Source organism: Octodon degus, unplaced genomic scaffold (assembly GCF_000260255.1).
Source record: "Octodon degus isolate 3935 unplaced genomic scaffold, OctDeg1.0 scaffold00225, whole genome shotgun sequence".
Taxonomy (NCBI): domain Eukaryota; kingdom Metazoa; phylum Chordata; class Mammalia; order Rodentia; family Octodontidae; genus Octodon; species Octodon degus.
In genome coordinates, this window is record NW_004524801.1 from 876090 (window position 1) to 898219 (window position 22130).

The 22130-nt window shown below is 45.1% G+C and overlaps 1 protein-coding gene across 1 annotated transcript; it reads right to left on the minus strand.

Annotated features, from left to right (window-relative positions):
• Window positions 1-642: 642 nt before the first annotated feature.
• Ifngr2 (interferon gamma receptor 2) lies at window positions 643-22124 on the minus strand. Its single transcript, XM_023705595.1, has 7 exons — window positions 21995-22124; window positions 17074-17206; window positions 10109-10308; window positions 6347-6495; window positions 4746-4905; window positions 2898-3055; window positions 643-1857 (listed from the first exon to the last, which is right to left on the minus strand). Exons 1-7 carry the CDS (start codon window positions 22065-22067, stop codon window positions 1675-1677), a joined length of 1056 nt encoding a protein of 351 aa, XP_023561363.1. The 5' UTR covers window positions 22068-22124; the 3' UTR covers window positions 643-1674.
• Between the last annotated feature and the right edge of the window lie 6 nt (window positions 22125-22130).

Here is a 22130-nt window from a genome sequence, read left to right on the forward strand (position 1 = left end):
CCCACACCCATGCACTAACTCCCTCCAATCCTGTGCCAACTCAGGGTGCTCCTAAGAGAGACTTGCAAGCCAGGCACCACTATAGGGGGCCTGGCCTTGTTTTTTCTTTGTTGTTGCTGATGGGACACAGCCCTTGAGCATGCTAGGCAGGTGCTCTACCACTGAGTTCTACACATGTCCCTGCCCTTTTACCTCTTGCCACCTTGGACAGCCCATTGCACAGTGCCTAAAGGAAAAGGAGCCAACTTCCCACCAGGCAGACGGGGCCCAGCTGAGGAAGGGAAGGCAGCTTCACCAACCAGCGTTTAAGCTTCATTGACCTAAGATAGCACCTCATCCACTTGCCTGAGAAAAGGCAGCTGGCAGGGCTTCTGCTCAAAGCATGTCCCCTGGCCATTGCTCCCTGTGCGGGAATGGGGCATCCACACATCTCTTTCCTAAATGTTACATCCTAAAATGTGCTTTAAGCATTTTTTTAAAAAAATATTTGTTTATTTATTTTATTTATTTTTAGGAGAGGGTCTACAGGGTATTCTGGGTCTCACTGTGTAGATTGGACTGATAGTGATCCTCCTATTTACAGCCTCTCCAGTGCTGGGATTAGAGGCATGAACTACCATGCCCAGTCTCAATTGCTGTCTCAGCGTGCCATGGTGGGGCAGGATTGGCATGGCAAGCCCAGGATCGAACCCCTGGCTGTTTGCCCGGCCCAAGAATGTGTTGTTTGAACGAAAGAGCCCCCAACACCAGCACTGTCAGGACTCTACCACGGATCAGCTCATTCTGTGCAACACAGTGCGAATCACCCCATAAGCCCAGGGTGAGAGCCACTTCTGAGAGCCCTGCATCACTCTTCAAGGAATCACACCACACACAGTGTTCTTGCTGAGTTCCCTGGAGCCCCTGAAGCCCTCCTGGGTGTTACTTAAGAAAACAAAAGTTTGCACAAAGAGGAAGTTTAAGAAGCTAAAACTTAGCAGAGAATATGCAAAACAAAGAAGGCAAAGTAGAGCAAAAAGACTGCATGTAGATTTTTTAAAAAGTTGCCTATACCCACTTTTATTTTTAGCTTTTTAAAAAACTTAAATTATCAGAAAAATCTGTGTGTGTGTGTGTGTGTGTGTGTGTGTGTGTGTGTGTGTGTGTGTGTGCCTTGTGCAGGCTAGGCTAGAGCTGCATTTCACCCCAGGGTAAGTCACATTTAACTGGATGATACCTATAATCCCTGCTTGGGACCAGCTGGGACAGACTGAGACAACTCCATTGTCATTTCAGAAGAACAACTAATCTCCTGATAGCCTGGACCAGCCAACAGGGCAGGTCACCACAGTGGTGCTGTAGTCATGCTGCAGACAAGACATTTCATGCCTTTTAGTGTTTAAAAGAAACCTCAGTTTTTCTGAGATATTTCTGAACAATCATCCTAGAAACTTGTATGATTCAGAAAATTGCTTTTTTAGACAGGTCTTGCCATATAGTCTAAGCTGGCCTCAAACTTGCAGTGATCTTCCTGCCTCAGCCTCCCAAGTTCTGGGATCACAGGTGTGTGCCACCGTGCCTGGCGATTCAGAAAATCCTTAGAAAAAGTCCCAAACTGTCTCCTGTGAGGGCGCTTGGCAAGGCAGCCTTCTGAGGCTGGAGTTGGAAGTGGTCTGTGTGAAGTTGGGCCAGATGTCATCGGCTTTCCTGCTCAGTGTCGTCCTCTGAGGTCCCCCGGCTGGACCAGTGCGTTGGGTCAAAGTCTTCTCCCTCCTTTTCTGGAGAGGAAATGATGGACACAGTGTCCCAGGCCTCATCGTTGGGCGAACCGTCCTTGTCCAAGACCTCTAGGATGGGCTCTGCAGGGTTCTTTAAGTACTAGAAAAGGTTCAAAACCAATATTGCAATTAGCTTATCAGTTTCATATACCACACTTCTAACTTTTGATTCAGGTGTAACTTTATGCTGTCCACCAATGAAATAATTTTGTTTTTCTGCAGTGATGGGATTGAACCCAGGGCCTGGTATATGCTAGATACACGCTGTGCACTGAGCTACACCCTCAGCTGACAACAGTTTGTAATATGAGAACGAACACTCCTGTGGGCTCTCCTGTGGGCACATGGATCTTCCAGTCCAAGCACTCCCTTCCCCACATTCCTGAGAAACCAGTGCCTGACTCCTGGAACCCTGCAGGCTGCTAAGTCGTGAGCGGCTCACTGACGGCTAAGGAAGAACACAAGCGAGTCATGTGCCTCTGTGCAACCTCAGAAGTCAAAGTGAAACATGACTCATTCTCTTCTAACTCTGGTGACCTCTGGTAGGGATTTTTCACACTTTCCCAGCAAAGCCGACCAAAAGCCTTTGTGTTTTAGATTCATGCTTGGGTGTGACTCAGAGTAAACCACTTCCTGGAGCCCAGCTGGTGGTTCTCCCAGAGAGGGAATATTCAGAGTGTAAAGTCTGAGACTCATGGATGACAGCTGCTGCTCTGTGACAGTGTGAATCTGTGAGGTCCTAGTACAGAACTTTAAGTAATACCTGTGTACTTTCAATAAATACATCCTGACAGAGGACTAGAGACCACAGTCCTAGCAGTACCCCTGTCTTGACAACTGGGCTTCATGGAGCTTCTTTTTATTCTAGAGATAACAAACGTTGGAGTCTGTTTCTTATCCCTGTATTTCAGGCTTATCAAGGAATCACATTTTCTCCCTCCCTCCCTCCAGGCTGGCTGGCTTGGACTCACTATGTAGCCCAAGCTGGCCTCAAACTCTCGGTGATCCTCCTGCCTCAGCCTCTGGAGTGCTGGAAGTATAGACATGTGCCCTCACAGCTGGCAACTCTGTGACATTTTAGCTCATATCTCTGGGCTCCAGAGCTTGTGCCTTCTGCAGTCTCAGGGGATGTGCACATACCTCTTCTATTTGTGATGGGATCCTTGGTGGAGTGTGAAACCAATACTTGATGAGCCCTTGGTATTTCAGGACCAGGAAGATACAGCCCCCGGTCAGTACCAGCAGCAGCGCAAAAGTTCCCACTGAGATCAGGACGATCTGCTGCAGCCTGATGGAGGCTGGAAGGGGATGTCACAGTGAGTACAAACTCCCCATGATACAAATGGTTGGTTCAGTCTTCACCTGTCACTGCTTAAATGGCACTCCTATTCCAAGAGTGGTCTTCCCCTTCCCTCTGCCTTGCTCTATTTTTTTTTTCTTTGCAGTATGAGGATTGAACTCAGGACCCTGCGCTTGCCAGGCAAGCGCTTATTCTGCTGAGCTATCTCCCGGGGCCTTTTTTTTTTTTTGAAGACAGGGTTTCACTATGCACCTCAGGCTAGCTTCCAACTTACTATGTGGCCCAGGCTGGCCTCAAACTTGCAGCCATCCTCCTGCTTCAGCCTTCCAAGTGCTGGGCTTACAGATGTGTGCTATGCTAACACACCCAGCTCTGCCTTATTATTAAGTTAATACAGGTTGAGCATCTCTAATTCAAAAACTTCTGGTCTGAAATGTTCCAAAATTAGAAACTTACTGATCATCAACATGATGTCCACAAGCAGAAAATTTCATCTGATGGGTCAGTCAGAGATCCAAGTGCAGTGAAAACACCATGTAGAATTCCCTTCAGGCTATGGTGGAGATTCTATGCCTGAGTCTTACTGTGTTTTGTGTTTTTTGTTTTTGAGACAGGGTCTCACTATGTATCCTTCTGCAGTCTCAGGGGATGTGCACATACCTCTTCTATTTGTGACGGGATCCTTGGCTAGCTTCAAACTCATCTTGATCCTCCTGCCTCATATAGACATGTGTCACCATGCCCAGCTTATTGTGTTTTTAAGAGAAAAGATGTTAATGTATGAGTTGGTTTTTTCTAAACAAAAACCTCAATATTCAGGTTTAATTGCAGTGTTGGTACTTTGCAATAAATAAGTGGCTTTTGGGTTGTACTTTGGGCACTTATTTTCTAAAAGGTTAGCCATCAGTGGTATAAGATGTATCTGAAACATACATGAACTTAGTGTATAGATTTAGGTCCCAGCCAGGCATGCTGGCACATGCCTGTAATCCCAGCACTTTCAAGGCTGAGGCAGGAGGATGGCTGAAAGCTGAGGTCCAGCCTGGGCTACAAAGTGAGTGCAAGGCCAGCCTGAACTGCATAGTAAGACCCTGTGTCAAAAAGATTAAAAAGGGACAATCCGCTTGGCCACCCTCCTGTCCCTCTCTCAGCCAGGAGCTTTCTTTCCTTCAATAAATATATTCTGCTCATTAAAAAAAAAAAAAAAAAGATTAAAAAAAATTTAAAAATGTAGGTCCCAATCCCAAGAAATCTTGTTGCATATAGACAAATATTAGTGGTTTAGTTTGGTTTGGCTTTTTTTTTTTTTGAGAGAGAGGCTCTCCCTATGTAGCCCAGGCTGTCCATGAACTCAGCACGTTCTACTATGCCAAGTTTAAAACAAATATTCTAAAGTATGAAAAGATTTGGAATCTCCAGCTGGTCCCAAGCATTTCAGATAAGGATATGCAGCCTGTAGCTTGTCGCTGGTCCTGTATTAAAACAATACATCTGCCAGCTGTCTTGCAGCCCTGCCCGCTACAGGGCCCAGCCCCGCTCCTTATACCCTCAGTTAGGTGCCTTCTCCTTCCCTCTTTTCTGAGTCTTCTCTGTCGTCACCACCTGTCAGTTCATAAATATTTCCTGTTCTCACTACTTTAGAAGTACTCTTTCCCTGCCTCCTAAAGGACACCAGGAGGGTATGTTACCATCTGCTGTTGTTTCAGAGCAGAATGTGTTGCTGAAATGTCCGACATTCACAATGTTTTGAATATTCCAAGACAGTTGTGCCCGGACTCGTAAACAGTACACTCGTAATGGCTTCAAGTTATTCAGCAAAACGGAGGTGCTTGTGACAGGGCCTTTAACCTACAGAGATAGCACAGGTGAGAATCACGCAGCCAGGCAGGCCTACACCACTTCCGGCTCTCCCCGCACTTCCTCAAATTCAGTGACTGTGTCACCCAAAGAACAATGAGATACTATTTTGAGAATCACTGCCTTCCAGAGGACACATTTTATCTGTGAAAACTGATGAACAAAGCAATAAAAAATGCTGCTGGCTTTAGGGCCTCCAGGTCTCAGAAACCCCATAGGAGCAATTTATCAAATCCCAATTTCTGGGGTAAAATGTTCTCTTTTAAGATGAATGTCTTATGCTTTATGGTTAATCTGTTTGTTTGTTTGTTTTTTCAGTATGGGGGATTTAACTCAGGACCTTAGGCATGCCAGGTAGGTGCTTATGCTGCTGAGCTGTCTCCTGGTCCTTTATGATTAATCTGATCTTGATATCCTGAGTTGGTTAACAGGAACTCAAAATTACTATTACATTTATTACTTATAATATAAAGCACTTCATAAAGACAGTGTGATACAAGGAAACAGAGAAACAAAAGAAACTACAGAGAGTTCCACAGAGTATAGATAATACTATTGTCATGTGTAAATTTTAAAATAATGTGCTTTCTATGATTTTTTTTGTTTACTTATTATTTTTATTTTTATTTTTCTTTGGGGGGGGAATATTTTGGGAAATAATGTCCCTTTCATCCTGACCTGCTTCTTGCCTGAACTGAACTGAGCTGACTCCCTTGTATAGTTTTGGTCAAAATGACCTAGGGATTTGTCATCAGGAGATGGCTGGACTCCAACTGTCCAGGGTAACCATGCCCTTTTGACCTTTGCCAACCTTCTTGCCTGCCACACCTCTCAGTAGGGTGGTTTTTCTGGGCACCTGTAGTTCTCCACATTTGCCAGGCCCTCTTAAAGGGCCCCACCCCCGATGCCCTGTCTTCTCTGGGTAAGTTTCACATATGCCCTCCTTGTAGACTTCAAACCAGGTGCTTAGTTTAACCCTGCAGACTGTCTGTGCAGTCCTTGTTTTTCTTGGCCACCATGAAATGTGGCCATCAAAGGGAGCGGAGAGTGGAAAAATGAGAAGCCATCTCCTGGGTCCCCTGGGTGTTTTCTGGAGCCTGTCTAACTACAGTGGAATGGAATTCCAAGACTATGGTGGTCTGCAAGGCTTATTAACTCTATAGTCTGAATAGATATGGAGCCACTAAGACTCCCCCAAAGTGCAGGGGTGGCAGAGGCTTCCTTGGCAATGCACTTACAATGTCTGCACCCCAACAGCAGGATGGGTGACACAAGGGAGGGGCCCATCAGTTCCCCTGGGGGATCCCAGGAAGGAATTCTGACAGGCTCTGGGCTCAGCCTCCAAGAGACTCCCTGGCCTACCTTAGTTTTCTTTCTTTTCCTGAATCAGAAACTCAAAGAAAATAAAAGCAAAGAAGTAAAATGCACTTGCCTGTTCAGTTCCACCTTTTGCCCAGTAATGGACATAATAGAATAAAGGGACCTCCGTGGGGTTGCCGGTGTCAAAGGGGGCAGAGAATGTGATGATGAGGGAGCCTTCTCCTGGGGTCACCACAATGTTTTCTGGAGGCCCGATGGTAACTGAAATGGGAGTACGAAAAGCTGTATATAACACACACAGATATACATGTGTGACTGCACATTACAGAGTATACACCAAGTCCATGCAGCATGTACACATATGCTTATGTTTGTAGGAACTGAGGTTGTACCCTGATGCATAAGCCTTTGAAGGGCTGCTCTGGGTTTGAGACACACTTGGAAGTAAACCTCCAAGTGGAAGGTGGGGTCCTGACACTGCTCTGCCTGGCCCAGAGCAGGGCCCTCTGACCTCTGTGGGCGGCTCAGTCCAGGAAGGTGAGGTCATATCAGGAACGCCACACAAGTTGTTTTCTTCCCAGTCACAAGAATCACTGCACTCCACAAATCTCAAAGGCATAGCTTCCCACCATATCTTCAATAGTATTCCAGCCAAGATAATGGCTCCCCATCAGGGCTTGTTTAGTCCTGGTAGGTCGTGATTTTGACACCTTTATTATAACTAAAGTCTTGGAGAAACAGAGCTGGAGGGTTAAGCAAGGGTCAGAGGGGGAAAATATTACCCTTCGTCTATCATGAAGTTCCAACAGAAGTGAGTAAAAGTGGTGTTTAATAACTTCTTTATTTTGAGACGGGCCAAGGGTATAGCTCATAGGAACAGGACCTGCCTGGTAAGTATGAGGTCTTGAGTTTGATTCCAGGTACAAAAGAAAAAAGAAAAAAGAAAAGAAAAGAAAAGAGAGAAAGAGAAAGAGAAAGAGAAAGAGAAAGAGAAAGAAAGAAAGAAAGAGAAAGAAAGAGAGAAAGAAAGAAAGAAAGAAAGAAAGAAAGAAAGAAAGAAAGAAAGAAAGAAAAAAGCAAGCAAGCAAGCAAGCAAGCAAGCAAAACAAAGCAAAGCAACAAGTATTTAGAGGCAAAGTTGCAGTTTGTTGCCCAGGATTCTGTTGAACTGAAGGGTTCAAGTGATTCTCCTGCCTCATCCTCCCAGGACTACACGTGTGCCCCTACACCTAGCTTATATTTACTATTTTAAGAATGTTTGTCTCCTAGCTTCTTGTAACAGTAAGATTGAACATGATAACAGAACTGCTACCATTGTGAATCTGTTACAGGTTTTCATGTAATTTGTAGGACAGTTAAGTACTGTGACTGATGATATTCTATAAATGAAAGGTGGCGGTGGTTATCAAGCAAGCATGTAGTGGTGTAATTAATTCCAGGAATTTAGATCAAAGTACAGGTTACAGAGCCGGGTGTGGTGGCTCATACCTGCAGTCCTGGCACTTGGACAGCTCTGAGGTGGAGGCCAGCTTGGGCTACACAGTGAGTTCAAGACCAGCCTGGACTACATAAGGAGGTTGTGTATCAAAAACAAACAAACAAACAAACCCAAATCTCAAAATCAAAGTACAAGCTGCATCCTTCAAGTCCCTTGAGCAGAGCACATCTTATAGTAGGAGAGAATCCCACCACGGAGTAGCTGGGCGTTCACACATTGGGGATAGCTTTCTCTTCCATTTCCATACCCTCCCCCAGTGCTTGAAGGTGTGGAGAAGGGCTAGATAGTAATGGAGGAGCCAGGCCCAGATGAGGCCAAGGGCAGAGTCAGGACCCAGCCCTGGCCCACTGCCAGCCAGTCCAAGGTTCAAGGCTGGGCTGCTGGTGACAAAGAGCACTTTCTTTTGGACTGCTCACAGACATTCTCCAGCTTCACTGGGCACAGCAAGGCAGCTGAAGCATGGTAACATGGCCACTTCACAGCCGCTGTCAGCTGAGGCTTCCTGTCTCTCTGGGATGCACCAGCCATGACTCATTGCTGTGGCTGAAAGGACAGTGTCCACAGGCCCACTCTTCTGAAGACTAGCCAAGTCTGGATCCGATCTGCTTGATTAGCCTCACCCCCGGGGCTGGGCACAGTCTGCCACCCAGGGATGAGACACTGGGTATCAGTGGCAGTAGCTTCCTATGTTCTCTGTGTATTCATACAGGATCTGTGCAGGCACCATACAGAGTTACCCCCATGTCACAGAGGAAGGAGCCAAAGTCCAGATTGATATTTTTTATTCCTTACCCAGAGTAATAAGGCCAGTAAGTGACTGTGTTGGAAATACGAACCCAGATGTATGAGACAGTAAAGCCCCCTCCAACCACTGTCCCATCCCTCTACAAAGTAATTTTCACACAGGCTGTCTTCCTCTTCCTCTGCTACTATTTTTTCTTTTGGAAACAGGGTTTTGCTATGCAGTACAGGCTGACTTTGAACTCACTATGTAGCCCAGACTGGCCTTGTTATCCCCCCGCCTCAGCCTCCCAAGTGCAGGGATTACAGGCATGCATCACCACATTCAATGCAAAGCTTCTGATTCTAACCCTATGAAAAGTGGCTAAAAGCCAGGTGTGGTGGTGCACACCTGTAGTCCCAGCACTTTGGGAGGCAGAGGCAGGAGGATAGCTGCAAGTTCAAAGGTAGTCTGGGCAATTTAGCAAGATCCTGTCTCAATATAAGAAAAAGGGTCAAGAATAGAGCTTAGTGTGAAGGGTTCAATCCCCAGTCCAAAAAAAAAGACTATGAAAGTCTGCAAGATTTCAGGACACTTGTGCTTCAAACTTAAAAATTAGGGCAGAGAATGCCAGCCCAGCCAGGAGCCAACCAAGAACACTGCTGAGCACCTCAGGGTGGGAGGACAGGAAAGGCAGCTGGCTGCCACTGGTTCATGGGTACCATTCTGTCAGAATCTCTTGTCCCCTGTGCAGTGGCAGTAACCATCATTTTTAAGCTCCTCTTTCTTAGGTGATCCTGGATAGATCAAATGTATGCTGGTTTTCTACTCAAGAACAAGTCACCACCCATACATAGTAGATGGACACTGCTGAGGATGGTGGTGTATACTTGTGATCCCAGCACTCGGGAGGCTGAGCAGGAGGATAACAAGGTCAGCCTGGGCTACATAGTGAGCTCAAGTCCACCCTGAACTACAGAGTGAGATCCTGTTTCAAAAGAAACAAACACAGTAGATGACCAGCCAGCAGGGGCTTCCCTATCATTTCTCTTTCTGCTGTTGATGTCTCCCAGCACAAACCTTTATTCTTGTACTTTTTACTACAGAAAATGTGGAACATATGGAAAGCAGAGAGGATCATAACAAAACCTACTCATACAACTTCGTTGATTGTCAACTTGTAGCCTATATTCTTTATGTCCATGTATTTTGCTCTTACCTCTCCTACTCTCTGGATTATTTGGAGCCATCCCATCATTTCATTTGCAAATACTTCAGTATGTACCTTTAACATATAAATTGCTTTTGTTTGTTTTTGGTGGAATCAGGGATTGAACTCAGGCCCTTGCACTTTTCCAGGCAAGCGCTTATTCTACTGAGCCATCTCCCTGGCCCCATAAATTGCTTTTTCTCACCTTTTTATTGTTAGTACACAAAATGGTATCATCCTAACCCTCCATGAGGTTATCATCATTACTATCCTTTACCACTCCTTTTTAAAATACAAATACCACCCGTAATCCCACGCCTTGGGAGGCTGAGGCAGGAACATCACTTTGAGTTCGAGGCCAGCCCAAACTGCATAGTGAAACCCCACCTCAAGAAGACAAAAACAAACAAATTGTAAATGAAGTCTTAATCTCATGTCTTCTTACCATTTCGAAAGTGCTGAAACCACGGCACGGTTGCCCAGGCAGATTCATGTTGTCCCAGCTCGGCGCGCACACGCAAGGAGACATTGAAGTGCTTGGGGAAGCCCTCAGAGAGGTTGGCTGTGGTGAACTTGCACTCTGTCACTGTAAGCTGTGTGCAGTTCCCCAGTTTGGGCTTGACGTCATTCCAGTCACTACTAGTACTGGGGAGAAACAACATGATTTCATTTCACATAAGTCCTTTCTTCCTGTATGACAGCATCCCCAGTAACTTTTTAAAATATAATTTTAAATTTTTAAAAAACTTTAATTTTGCTTCTTGGCCTTTTGGCAAAGATCAAGTATAAAAAGACCTTCTAGCTGGCATATGAGCCACTTCTTTTAAATTATACAGCTCAGCAGTTTTAATATATGCACAATGATATGCAAATATGACTGATTTTAGGATATTTTTACCACTCCATAAAACAATTTGGTATTGACTCGCATTTTCCTTCAACTCCCTCCCCAAGACCCAGGCAACCACAAATCTACTTTCTGTCTCAATACAGGTCTCTATTCTCCATGGAGTTATATACTACAGTGGAGTCACATGATATGATTGGTGTTTTATGGCTAGTGCTTTTTATCTGTTCCATATGACAAAGACCACTTATCTTGTAGTGTATATCACATCTTCATTCCTTTTTTTGGACCAAATAATATTCCACTACATTGACAGATCACATTTTGTGTATGTTTATCACTTGGTGGCCATAGGTGTTCCCATCTTCTTGCCGATTATGAATGTATGTTTTTGTGTGGATGTATTTTTCAGTTCTGGAGCATGTATCTGGGAGCAGAGCCACTGGATCATATGGTAACTATGTTTACTTTTTGAGGACTTTCCAGAATGGTTTCGAGAGTGATTACATTTTGCACTCCCACCAGTAATGTATGAGAGTTCCAGTTCCTCCATATCCTTTCCAACCTCGTTGTGTTTCTTTGATTATAACCATGCTAGTGTGCCTCATGTGGTGTGTCCCCATGTCTGGTTTGCTGCTCCTACATGGATAACGATGGCACACACCTTTTCATCTGTTTATTGGCCATTTTATGCCTTCCGTGGAGAACTATGTAATGAAATCCTTGGTCTCTTTTTGGCTCAGTTATGTCTTTTCATTGTTGAGTTGTAAGAGTTCTTTACATAATCTGTCTCAAGGCCCTTATCAGAGAAATGATTTACAAATATTTCTTCCTGTTCTATTTCTTTTTCTTTTTTTCCTGTTCTATTTCACAACTGAATGCCTCAAACTCAGCCTGCCTGAGGAATGATACAGTGGGACTTCCAATCACACTTTCTGCTGTGGTGGAGTTTTTGTTCTATAGCTGCCCCTACAGAGGGCTTGCCGCAGTCATTTGAAAACCTTGTGAAACACAGGGCCACTCATCCTGGTTGCAGTGCAAGTCCTAAGCTTGAAGCCAGTCCCACTTCAGTCTCTGGTCCTGAGCTCGAGGGACCTCTGCTCCTTCGGCTGTGACTCCGGCTTAGAAAGCCACAGATAGCTGTCCGACCCCAAGCCACCAGCCTTCACATAGCACACATGCTTCTAAGTATACTTTGAACCCTATCTGGTCTGTGTCTTCTCTCCAGGGAGCAAGTTGTGAGCTAAAAAGCCATTTCTATATACTTCTAGGACTTCTGTGCAAATTACCTGACACATGCGTGACACAGCCAGTTCTGGGGCCCAGATAAAAAGAGAGGAACCCCAATGTACAGGCCTTTCCTGTTGGGTGTGTGTGTGTGTGGTGTTCCAGAAGAGGTAATTTATTTTTCAAGATACAGAGCTTTTTAAAGGCATGCTAACGGGCTGAAGAGATGGCTCAGTGGTCTAAAACACCTACTTAGAACAAGCTTAGCAAAAGCATCAGGGACCGCGGTTCAATCCCCCAGCACCACATGCCAGCCAGCCCTGCCCCCTGGTGGGCTGAGCTGGCCACACACACTCTCTCTCTCTCTCTCTCTCTCTCTCTCTCTCTCTCTCTCTCTCTCTCTCTCTCTCTCTCTCTCTCTCTCAAATAAATAAATAAAAATTAAAAAAAAAATAAAAAAATAAAGGCATGCTAACATCCTCTGCCAATTGCAGCTCAAAGGTTCCTTCCTGGACTCACTATTCTTAACCTGTTCTCCCCTTTCCTCCAAACCTGCCTGTCTTAGAACTACTTTGTGCTCTACCCCATTTTCCTCCCCAGATTCCTCCTCCTCCTTTGTGTGTCGTACTGAGCATTGCACCCAAGACCTTTGCACTGACATATTCAGACTCTTTATGTTTACTTTCTGAGACAGGGTCCCACTCAGTCACTAAGTTCACCATGGGAGACTCAAACTTGTAACCCTTGTGCTCTTGGTCCTCTTCCCACTGCAAAAGCTTTACTGTCTTCATTTCTCCCTCCATTCCTTTCTCCCACCCCTTCCTTTCCCTCCATCTCTTATTCCCCCTTCCCTTTGAAAAAGCTCTCCATACTTCCTGTTCGTGTCGTTCAGCTTAATCAGAACTAGTGTTAGAAAATCTTTGTCAGAAGATAGGCTGAAAAAGGAGCACTGGCCATCCGCATTTAATGCTGCCTGACACAGAAAGCAGCAGTCCCAGGGAGCTCAGAGAGTGGAAGAGGGAGCTACTTCCGCATTTACTGGCAGAAAGGAAAATGCCTGTGCACCAGTATTTCTTATCTAGAGATTTTTTTTCTTTCTATTTGCTTTTGAAGATTCAGCTAGGTAGGCAGCAGGCCCTGTTAAGGTCACAGCCCGTCTTCATTGCTACCAAGAGGTAAGGTGCTGTGGACTTTGCTTAAATGAAAGGTGGAGGGAGCCTTGGGGACAGGACACCAGCCAGCCCCAGGTGCCTGGACTTGGCCAGTCTAAGGTTATTTTCTCAGTCTAAGTCATTCTGGCTTCTTGCAGTGAACCATTTTGGACTTCTCCTGCTCCAGCTTCTGAATCCAGGGTCTCCTGTACACTACAGATCTCCAGTTTAGAAAAAATAAACGTTAGAACAACTCTCATTATGAATAGCACAGCTTTAGTGTTCACTGGTTGGAATCTGGAGTCAGGTCAACAGGGTTCAAATGCTGGTTAGCCAATGTCTGCTTCTTAGTCTACTCATCTATATAAGATGGTGAACTTTAGCTTCTGCCTCCTGGAATTATCAGGACAAAGGAGTGAGTGAACACCAGGAAAGAACCTGGACCAGTACCCAGTGTCCAGTAAGCACCAAGTAAATATGTGTTAAACAAAGAGAATCCTATTTCTATCTTTAAAACTGATGTGGAGTCTACCTCCACCCCCTTCCTTATTTTGCACACTGAGATGGTCTGTCCTTGTTGGGTCTGCTCCAGCCTTAATGTAGGACAAAGAACCCAAGTGTCTGTGGTGGGGACCGGAAGTGCTATGGAAAACATCCTTCTGCAAGGTGTTTCAGTGCAGGCTCAGGCCTTTCTATGCCTGTGTGTTCTTTTGGACTCGAGGCCCCTTGTGAAGAGGCTTTGCTGGTCCTTGTGATTCCAGCAGCCGTGCTGTGTGCCTAGCTACTGGGGAGACCTCTCTAGCAGCACCTTGCGCCCTCCTCAGAGGCAGAAAGAACAAGGCAGAACCTACTCTTACACCGTACTTTGAGAGACAGGCAGCCATGGGCACTGTGAGCCATGTGAGCTCCAGAGCAGGCCCTGCTCACTGGCACCCTGGTCAGCTCTGTGGCTCACAGATGGTTCCCAAGAGTGGCACCTATGACACACGAGAGCTCTGTACAGCCTCTCTTGGCCATTTACAAAATGTTAGCTAAACGTGTTGCCTCTGACCCAGCAATCTCTGTTCTAGAAGCAAAAGGAAACGCTCCTCCAAGATGATTCAAGTATGAGGACATAGGCCAGTCGGCAGCTGCCCACGATCTACACCCTGCAGTGGGGAAAGGTCAAACATACCACATGCACTGCTTCATAGAATCAAATGAGCAATAAAAAGCACTTATGCTAGCAATCATATGAAAACATATGTGCCTTTAAAATGTGGGTTTTAAAAGGAGAAAAAAGAAAAGCAGAGCCCAAAACCATAACCCCAGCTTGTGCTGTTTTTACACACACATACACATTTTCAAACAAGGCATGAATTTGGGGGGAAAAAATCTAGTGAGAAGAACAATTGATTTTAATTTTATTTATTTTTTTCTACTTTCCTGAGGTTTCAGATTTTTTTTTTAAACAAACATGTCTTGCCATTGAAATCAGAAAAAAAAAAAAAGAAAGAAAGAGGAAAAAGTGTTTCAAAAATGCAGAGCAGGGTAGGTCTGAGACTTTGTGGCAGAGTCTGGGTAGGCTGTGCCTGTGAAGGGGCCTGCTGCCTGCTTAGCTAAGTCTTCAAGAGCAAACAGACACTGAGTTTTTGTTATTGTTGTTATTTTGGTAAGCAAAATCTCCAGATTTTTTAATATTGGCAAATAATTGGGGGAGGGGAACAGGAGGAAAGGTTTAAGTCCGATCAGCCTCAAAATTAGTAAGTCCCACACATGTAAACATATCAGAAAGCAAAACTAAAGGAAACCCCTCTTCCATCATTTCACGCATAATTAAAAGAAATCAGCCTCAATCGTGTCTTTTAGTGATCTCCCCCCAACCCCCTCCACCTTTTCTTTGCTTAAACCAACCTCTACACCTGAGAAAATATCTTTCCAAATGCAAAAGAAACTGAAACAAGCCAGTCTATGATATGATGCTGTCCAAGGGCTTTAAAAAAAAAAAAAATCAACAAAAGCCAGGTACAGTGGCCCAGGACTCATCCCAGATACTTGGGAGGCTAAGGCAGGTAGATTCAAATTTGAGTCTAGCCTGACAACATAGTGAAATATATCTCAAAAAAAAAATCAAGTTTTAAAAATTACTATTATTTTATCGGTCAATATGCAAATGTATTTCCTTGATCAAGCTAAGGAATGCCAGTAAGCCAGCTGTGACTTCCTCTTACTAAAAATGTCTTGCTCTAGGAGACCACTTTACCGACTGCCAAGCATACAGCCAACGTTGAGGGCATGTGACCTGGGCTGTGTTACAGACTGTGCTTGGTTCGGGTACCTGTGGTTCTCATTTTGAAATTCATTTTTTAAGGACTCAAACTCAGAACTTTGTGCTTGCCAGGCAGACGCTGTGCTGCTGAGCTGTATGCCTGGCCTGTTGTCTTGAAATTCTTAATATTTTCAGAATAAGGGGCCCACCTTTTCAGTGCACAGGGCCCTGAAAACTATGTAGCCAGTCCTAGAGGGATGCTCCACTTATGTAATTTATAACTATTGGAGGAACAGATAATCAGACTGTTATAGTGCACATTCAGAAATGAATCTGAAGCTGTCTGCACACCCCCAGGAATCAAATTTCTGTAGGTTTTCTACATTCCACTCTTATTCCCATAAATACATTCCAAATTTTACATAGTTGGAACGTCTGCCAGATGACACATTATGTTTTCTTAGTGGCTGCCTAAAATTACCTATTATTTAGTATCAGCAAGAAAAAATTACCCATTCCCCTGATAATTGATATGAATATGCATTTTCACACATAGCTTTGTGAACACAGTATTGCTCTGGTGTTTTTTGGGGGGGCAGGCTTAGATGATGTACTCAGGGTAGAAGTAGCACAGACACTTCTGTAACTCTTTAAATGTGTAAATAGTAAGTATAGAATTACTTTCTAAAAGGACTATGCTGATGAATCCTCTAAGAAGCAGCTTGAAGCATCTATCCATAACCACATTCCCATAAGCACTAAGCATGACCATTTCTTTTTGTTTTATTTAAATATAAAATGGCTTCACCAATAATTTTACCCTACTCTTCAACTGAAGTACTTATATGGTAAACAGAGGACTTAGTTTCCCTGAATTCCTTCCATGTGCTCACTGCAGTCAACTGATAACAAACTATAAAAGTCAGTGGGGTAGAATAACATGATAGTCAAAACAGAACACCACTTGAGAAACTGAGAATTCACTGTAATTAACTCAATTAAGCTGTTAAATTCCCAATCAAGCTGACTGTGGCCTGTGAGGTTATAAATGGAGCAGATTTTTAAACCTGAAGATAAAGACTGAAAGCTGCCTCCTGTCCTTCTAAGACAGGAAGTCAACCCTTGTCCTGAAACCAGGGAGAGACTAAACTTTCACTCAAGAAGGAGGCCACATCGTTGGAAGTCATGTGGTTAGACAGCAGCGCTCTGACAGTTCCTGTTGTTTAAGAGGAGTGGGAGGTTATGAAATCTCTGTCTTTGGAGGTTTTTTTTTTTTAATGTATTTGGTTCAGGGTCTTACTACACAGCTCGGACTCACAGTGATCTCCCTGTTTTCAGCCTCTCCAGTGCTGGAATTATAGGCATGTGCTACCATGCCTGGTCTTGGTGGCTGGCTGAGAGTGCCCAAGGGTGGGGCAGGCGCGGCATGTGATGCTGGGGATCAAACCCAGTCCCTGCACTTGCCTAACCAGGCGCTTATTGCACTGAACTATACTGCCTGCCCTGTCTTTGGAGATTTTATGTTTACTTTTTTTTTTTTTAATGTTTACTTTTTAAAAATGTATTTAGTACAGTGTCTATAGGGTCTCACTACACAGATCAGACTTGTAGTGATCTTCCTATTTTCAGTCTCCCAAGAACTGGGATTACAGGTGTGCTCCATCACACCCAGTCTCAATTGCTATCTCAGAGTGCCCTGGGGGTGAGAGATCCAATGCCAGGGATTGAATCCTGGTCCCTGCCTCTGCCTAATCCGGGACTTTAATCTGCTAAGCTATCCAGCCGGCCCATGTCTGGACATTTTAAAAGCATAAGAGAAACACCTCTTCCTGTGGATTTCACCACACTCTGATAGATGGTGATTGGCAGCTGGCTCTAGGGCTGGGTACTACTCCTCCAGAGCTCCCAGCAAGGACAGAACAGAAATATCTGCTTACTATTTATACTGCACCCGGTAGAGCACTGGTCCTGTGTTGTTGCCTGAGGAAGAAGGTTCCCAGCTGAGAACCTGCTCAGCGTTGTACAGGCGGATATTTGGGTTCCGAGGAGCAGCCAGCTGGGAAAAAGAAACTTGAAAGGAATAGAGAATAAAGGGGTTGGGGGTAGGGAGGAAAAGAAGAGGAACAAATGAGAAAAATCAATTACAGAAATACTGTCATTGTTAAATACACACTGCTGTCAGAGCTTACCATGCAGCCTGATTTCTATCCCCGAATAGGAAGGATATTACCTGTCCTCGCTAGGTCATGTCCCCTCCCCACCTGTGGCTCCAACGGTGGCACTACTGACACTTAGGGGGTAGGGGGAGGAGAGGTGCTGGGGCCACTCCCTAGTCTGGCTGGACTGGGAGCCCAGGTCTTCCACTTACAAGTGCACTGCAGGACTGAGTGCCTAGAGCTTTCTCCAGAGTGAAATCATGACAATGATCACACTTTCTCTGACTGAAAAGTTAACCAGAAATACTCAGGAGCAAAAGCAAAAGTTGAACAACACGCTGTCCCAGAATTCAAAGCAGGAAACTCAAATCACACATTTTCAGTAAGTGCATACTAAACATTCAGCCAGGAAAGGAAGTACTATGTATGGTACCCAGGCTCACACAGGGCTATCAGCCCAAGGCTCTGCCAAGTCCCACCTGAGCCTCGACTGCATCACAAATAAACAATACTCCCTCTTGCAGGACTGTGAGGGGCACACATGGAACTGTAAACACTAAGTTTCATTTTTGGGATGTGACAATGTCAGCATTTCCTGATTCTTCATGAATGAACTGCTGCTTCTGCAGGTGTCAAGCAGTTCCCAAGACACTACCTACAGTGGCCAACAAGAGGCTTCCCCATGTTGGGTACAGAATTCAATGGTTCTGAGCTGTCACAGACAGAATAATGCATCCTCCTCCCACGCCCAGAAATTTGTGTCCTGTGAAAAAGCCGTTACTTGGCAAAGGGAAATCACGGTTGTAGATAAAACTTAGGCTCCTAATCAGGTGACTCTAAAATAGGTTACTCTGGACTATCTGGGTAGGTCCAACATAACCACCAGTGTTTTTCTGTAGAAGCTGGCAAAGATGAGGAGACTGATCCACCTAGGCCTCTAAAACCTTGACTTTTGCCCCACGAAACTTGTATTAGACCTCTGCCCTCCAGAACTGTAATAAAATATGTCTGCATTGTTTAAATCACTACACTGGTGGCCACTTGTGCCAGTAATAGGAAACCAAAACAGTCCCCATAGGTGGGCACCAAGGGGATCCATAAAGCTGAGGAGGGGTACAAAGCTCCACTCCATCTTCCTTCTCCATGGTCCTGGGGACACTGATTCCTAAATCGTTATCGACAAGAGAGATGAGTAAGGCGGTGCCTGTGTGAGTTGTGCCCTGTGCACCTTACTCAAGCCGCACAGCCTTCCTACGCCCACCCACCACACCTGATCTACCCTAGACCCTGATGTTTTGGACTTCATATAGATTTAAGAATACACTGCCCTGGGTCTGAACAGCATGGTTTGGTTAACACAGTACACACATATAATAAAATTCAATTAATATTGAATTGATTTTTTAAAAATTTATTTTTCTAGCACTTAGGAGGCTGAAGCAGGAGAACTGATACAAGTTTGAGGCCAGCATAGGCTACAAAGTAAGTTTAAGTCCAGCCTGAACTGCATAGTGAAACCCTGTCTCAAAAAACACCAAAAACTGGGGCTGGGGAGATAGCTCTGTGGTCTAAGCACCTGCCTGGCAAGTGCAAGGACCAGAGTTCGATCCCTGGTATTGCATGCTGTGCTGGCTGAACATCTGTAATCCCAGCGCTGCAGAGGCTGAGAGGAGGATCACTATGAGTCCAAACTGCGCAGTGAGACCCTGTATCAAATAAATAAAAGACCAAAACCAAACAAAGTTTATTTTTGTACTGGGTTCCAAACTGGTATTTTCACCTTAGCTACACTTCCATGCCTTTCTGTTTTTTATTGTGAGGCAACGTGTTGCTAAGTCACTAAGTTGCCCAGGCTGGGCTTGAACTTGCAGTCCTCCTGTCTCAGCTTCCCAGAGGGCTGAGGTTATAACATGCAGGTCCAATCATTTAATCTTGACATCCCAGGACCTGTGCAGGCAGCATTATGATGAACAACAATAAGCTCACCTCAGTACCCTAAAAATGAGAAGAAAATACTCCCCATTTCTCAACCACAACCAGTAAGCCACTCTCTTCAGTAAACACTGGACTTCAAGTTATTTACTTAGATCATTTGTTCTTTCCACAAGCAATGGCTTTGCTTTCTTGGGAGTAAAATGGGGAGATTACCTATTTCAAAAGAATGGTTGAGAAAATATATATGAAGTACTTAGCACCCTGTCTTAAGAATGGTAGCTTACATCATTTATGAAGTTAACCAGAAACATTTCCAGCTATGTGACAGTTTCAATTGCAGAGATTATGGACAAACAGAACACCACCTGAAGTGCAGTGGTTTTTATGTTGTTGGAGATTGACTGTCTTTGCCAGTGGTCTCTAAGTGCACTAGAAAGTTTGGATGTTCAATTTAGCAAATAAAGGCAAGAAAACTCTGCAGCACAAGTACAAATACAATCCACTGAAAAAGGAGGCAGCAGCTACCATGATTACAAAAAGACATCTTCATTCCTCAAGGCTCCATGAAGTAACAAAGTAGCCACTTGACTCACTATATTTTCATGCTAGTGGTTATGTTTTCTATCTAGAGCAAATGGCTACCACCCAAATATGCCACAAAGTATGTAAGGTTCAATATTTGATGTATGCTATTCTTGTAACAACTCCAAGAGTAGGTATTATGAATTCTCCTTTCAAAAATTGTTTCCCCTCCCCTTGCCCAGAACAGCAACTAGTGGAATGCTGAAGGACTACTGTAAATTGCTGTTTGCTATACAATGTGTGTGTGTTTTGTATGTATTTAGTACAGGGTCTACAGGGTCTCACTACGTAGACTGGACTCATAGTGATTTTCCTGTTTTCAGCCACCCAAGCACTGGGATTACAGGTGCATGCCACCACGCTCAGTCTTTGTGTTTTAACTAAACAAATTTCTCTTAAAGATATCTCTGGATTATTTTATTTTATTTTTTTTTAAATTTTTTTTTGGTTTATTTATTTATTTATTTATTTAGTGTGTGGCCAGCACAGCCCACCAGGGGGCGGGGCTGGCTGGCATGTGGTGCTGGGGGATTGAACCACAGTCCCTGTGCTTTGCTTAGCTTAGCTTGTTCTAAGTAGGTGCTTTAGACCACTAAGTCATCTCACCAGCCCCTCTCTGGATTATTTTAGAAAAATTGTTTCACATGGAAAATTTCAAATGGCTTATTCTTTTTTTTTTTTTTTTTTTTTTAAAAAGGGATTGAACTTCAATTTTGTATTGTATTTTTTTTTTTTTTTTTTTTTTTTTTTTTTAACAGGGATTGAACTCAGGACCCTGACGCTTTCAGGCAGGTTCTTATTCTACTGAGCTATCTCCCTGGCCCTTCACATGGCTTATTCTTAAGTGATTTGTACAAAGTGCTACTTTTCAAAGGATTTGTGTATCTAGGCATAGAGGCTACAGACCAATCCTCCTGTGCAACACATCGAAAAGTCAGCCCGTAGAGAGTTGAGCACGCACTGAGTGCTGAGAGGACCAGGGCTCACCCCAGTGGGAGTTATAAACAGTTCACCAGCCACCCCAAGCCAGGGCTACCCATCCACAGCCCTCATACCAAGGCCATTGGTGTGCCAATCACAGCTCCGAAATAACCAAATGCCTTCCTGAAGGCTAGGGAAGGGTTGTGCATGGGTTAAGTTGTGAAGCTGGGGAGTAGCAGAATCAGGATTCAAATTCATTTATATGATTTCCAAGAAAAAATAACCAACCAAGACACATGCTCCTATGCACCCACCACCTGGAGAGAGTCCTGTCCAAAGGATGCAGATAGAAAAACCAAACCCTAACACACCCTTCAAATGGAAGAACTTTTATATCCCCAAGACTGTTTGAGTGCAATGGTACTGTCTTTACACTGGCAGAACCCCAGCAAAAGCTTATCAAACACAGGGAGAAGGCTCTTTGTCATTGAAGTCTTTTGATTTAGTCTTTATGTTTAGCTCGCATCAATTTGTGTGAGAGTGGAGGAGTCTGAGCCCAGGTAAGGGGGGCTCTGGGGCGGCAGAACTGGGATCACAAGGCTCTGAGAGCTGCTCCCCCCAGAAGAGGCAGCAGGGCATTCCTGCCAGCAATACATACGATTCTGGGGGAGCTACGGGTTTCACATCGAGGCCAAAGTAAAAACTGGGTCCTGGCCATATACTCGTGACTGAGGTCTCTGGCCCTGGGTGGTCAATATCAGGCTTTATAAGCAGGTCGCTCCCCTGGGAGCAACAGGGTCAAGTTTACAGTACCTGCAGAGTAATATTTGAGGCCACCGAGCTTGTCCTTGCCCAAGCCCTGGGTCTGACTTTACTTTGTTAATACTAAGAAATCTGGAGCGCTCAGTTCTCGGATGAACAGTTCAGGGGCGGAGGAAGACGCTCGGCAGCGGAGGCCCTGTGACTGTCGCCCTTCTGGGAAGAGTCCTAGGGGTCAGGGCGCGGGGAGGGGCGACGGCTCCTTTCCAAGGCACTGCCAGGAATTCCCCGCTCTCCGCCAGCCCCACGGGCTCCTCCCGAACAAGGCACCCCACGGACCCCTTCCGATCGGGACAGCCCGGGGGCTCCAGCGATCGGGGACCCCGCCCCCATCGGCACCAAGTCGAACCCCAGGAATGCTGGAAAACCCCGCTGCCGGCGCCCCGAGGTCCTCCCTCTCTACAGCGGCGCTCTGCGGAGGCCTCGGGGTCCTGGCTAGGCCTACCTGGGGGGGTCGCCGCGGCTGCGAGGCAGTAGAGCGACAGCACAAGCCACGAACCCGGGGACGGCGGTGGCATGGCCCGGGTGCCTGTATTCGGGGGCGGCCCGGCCCCCGCGTGGGGTCCGCGGAGCCGTTCACG

What these genes read in the sequence shown, in the direction of transcription:
- Ifngr2 (XM_023705595.1), bottom strand. Translation starts at nt 22,067, where the DNA reads ATGCCACCGCCGTCCCCGGGTTCGTGGCTTGTGCTGTCGCTCTACTGC. An exon ending in TACCGGGTGCAGTATAAATA is followed by an intron (nt 10,309 to 17,073) that starts GTAAGCAGATAT and finishes GTTTCTCCCCAG; the next exon opens with TACTAGTAGTGACTGGAATG. An exon ending in TCCCATCACAAATAGAAGAG is followed by an intron (nt 1,858 to 2,897) that starts GTATGTGCACAT and finishes AACCTTTTCTAG; the next exon opens with TACTTAAAGAACCCTGCAGA.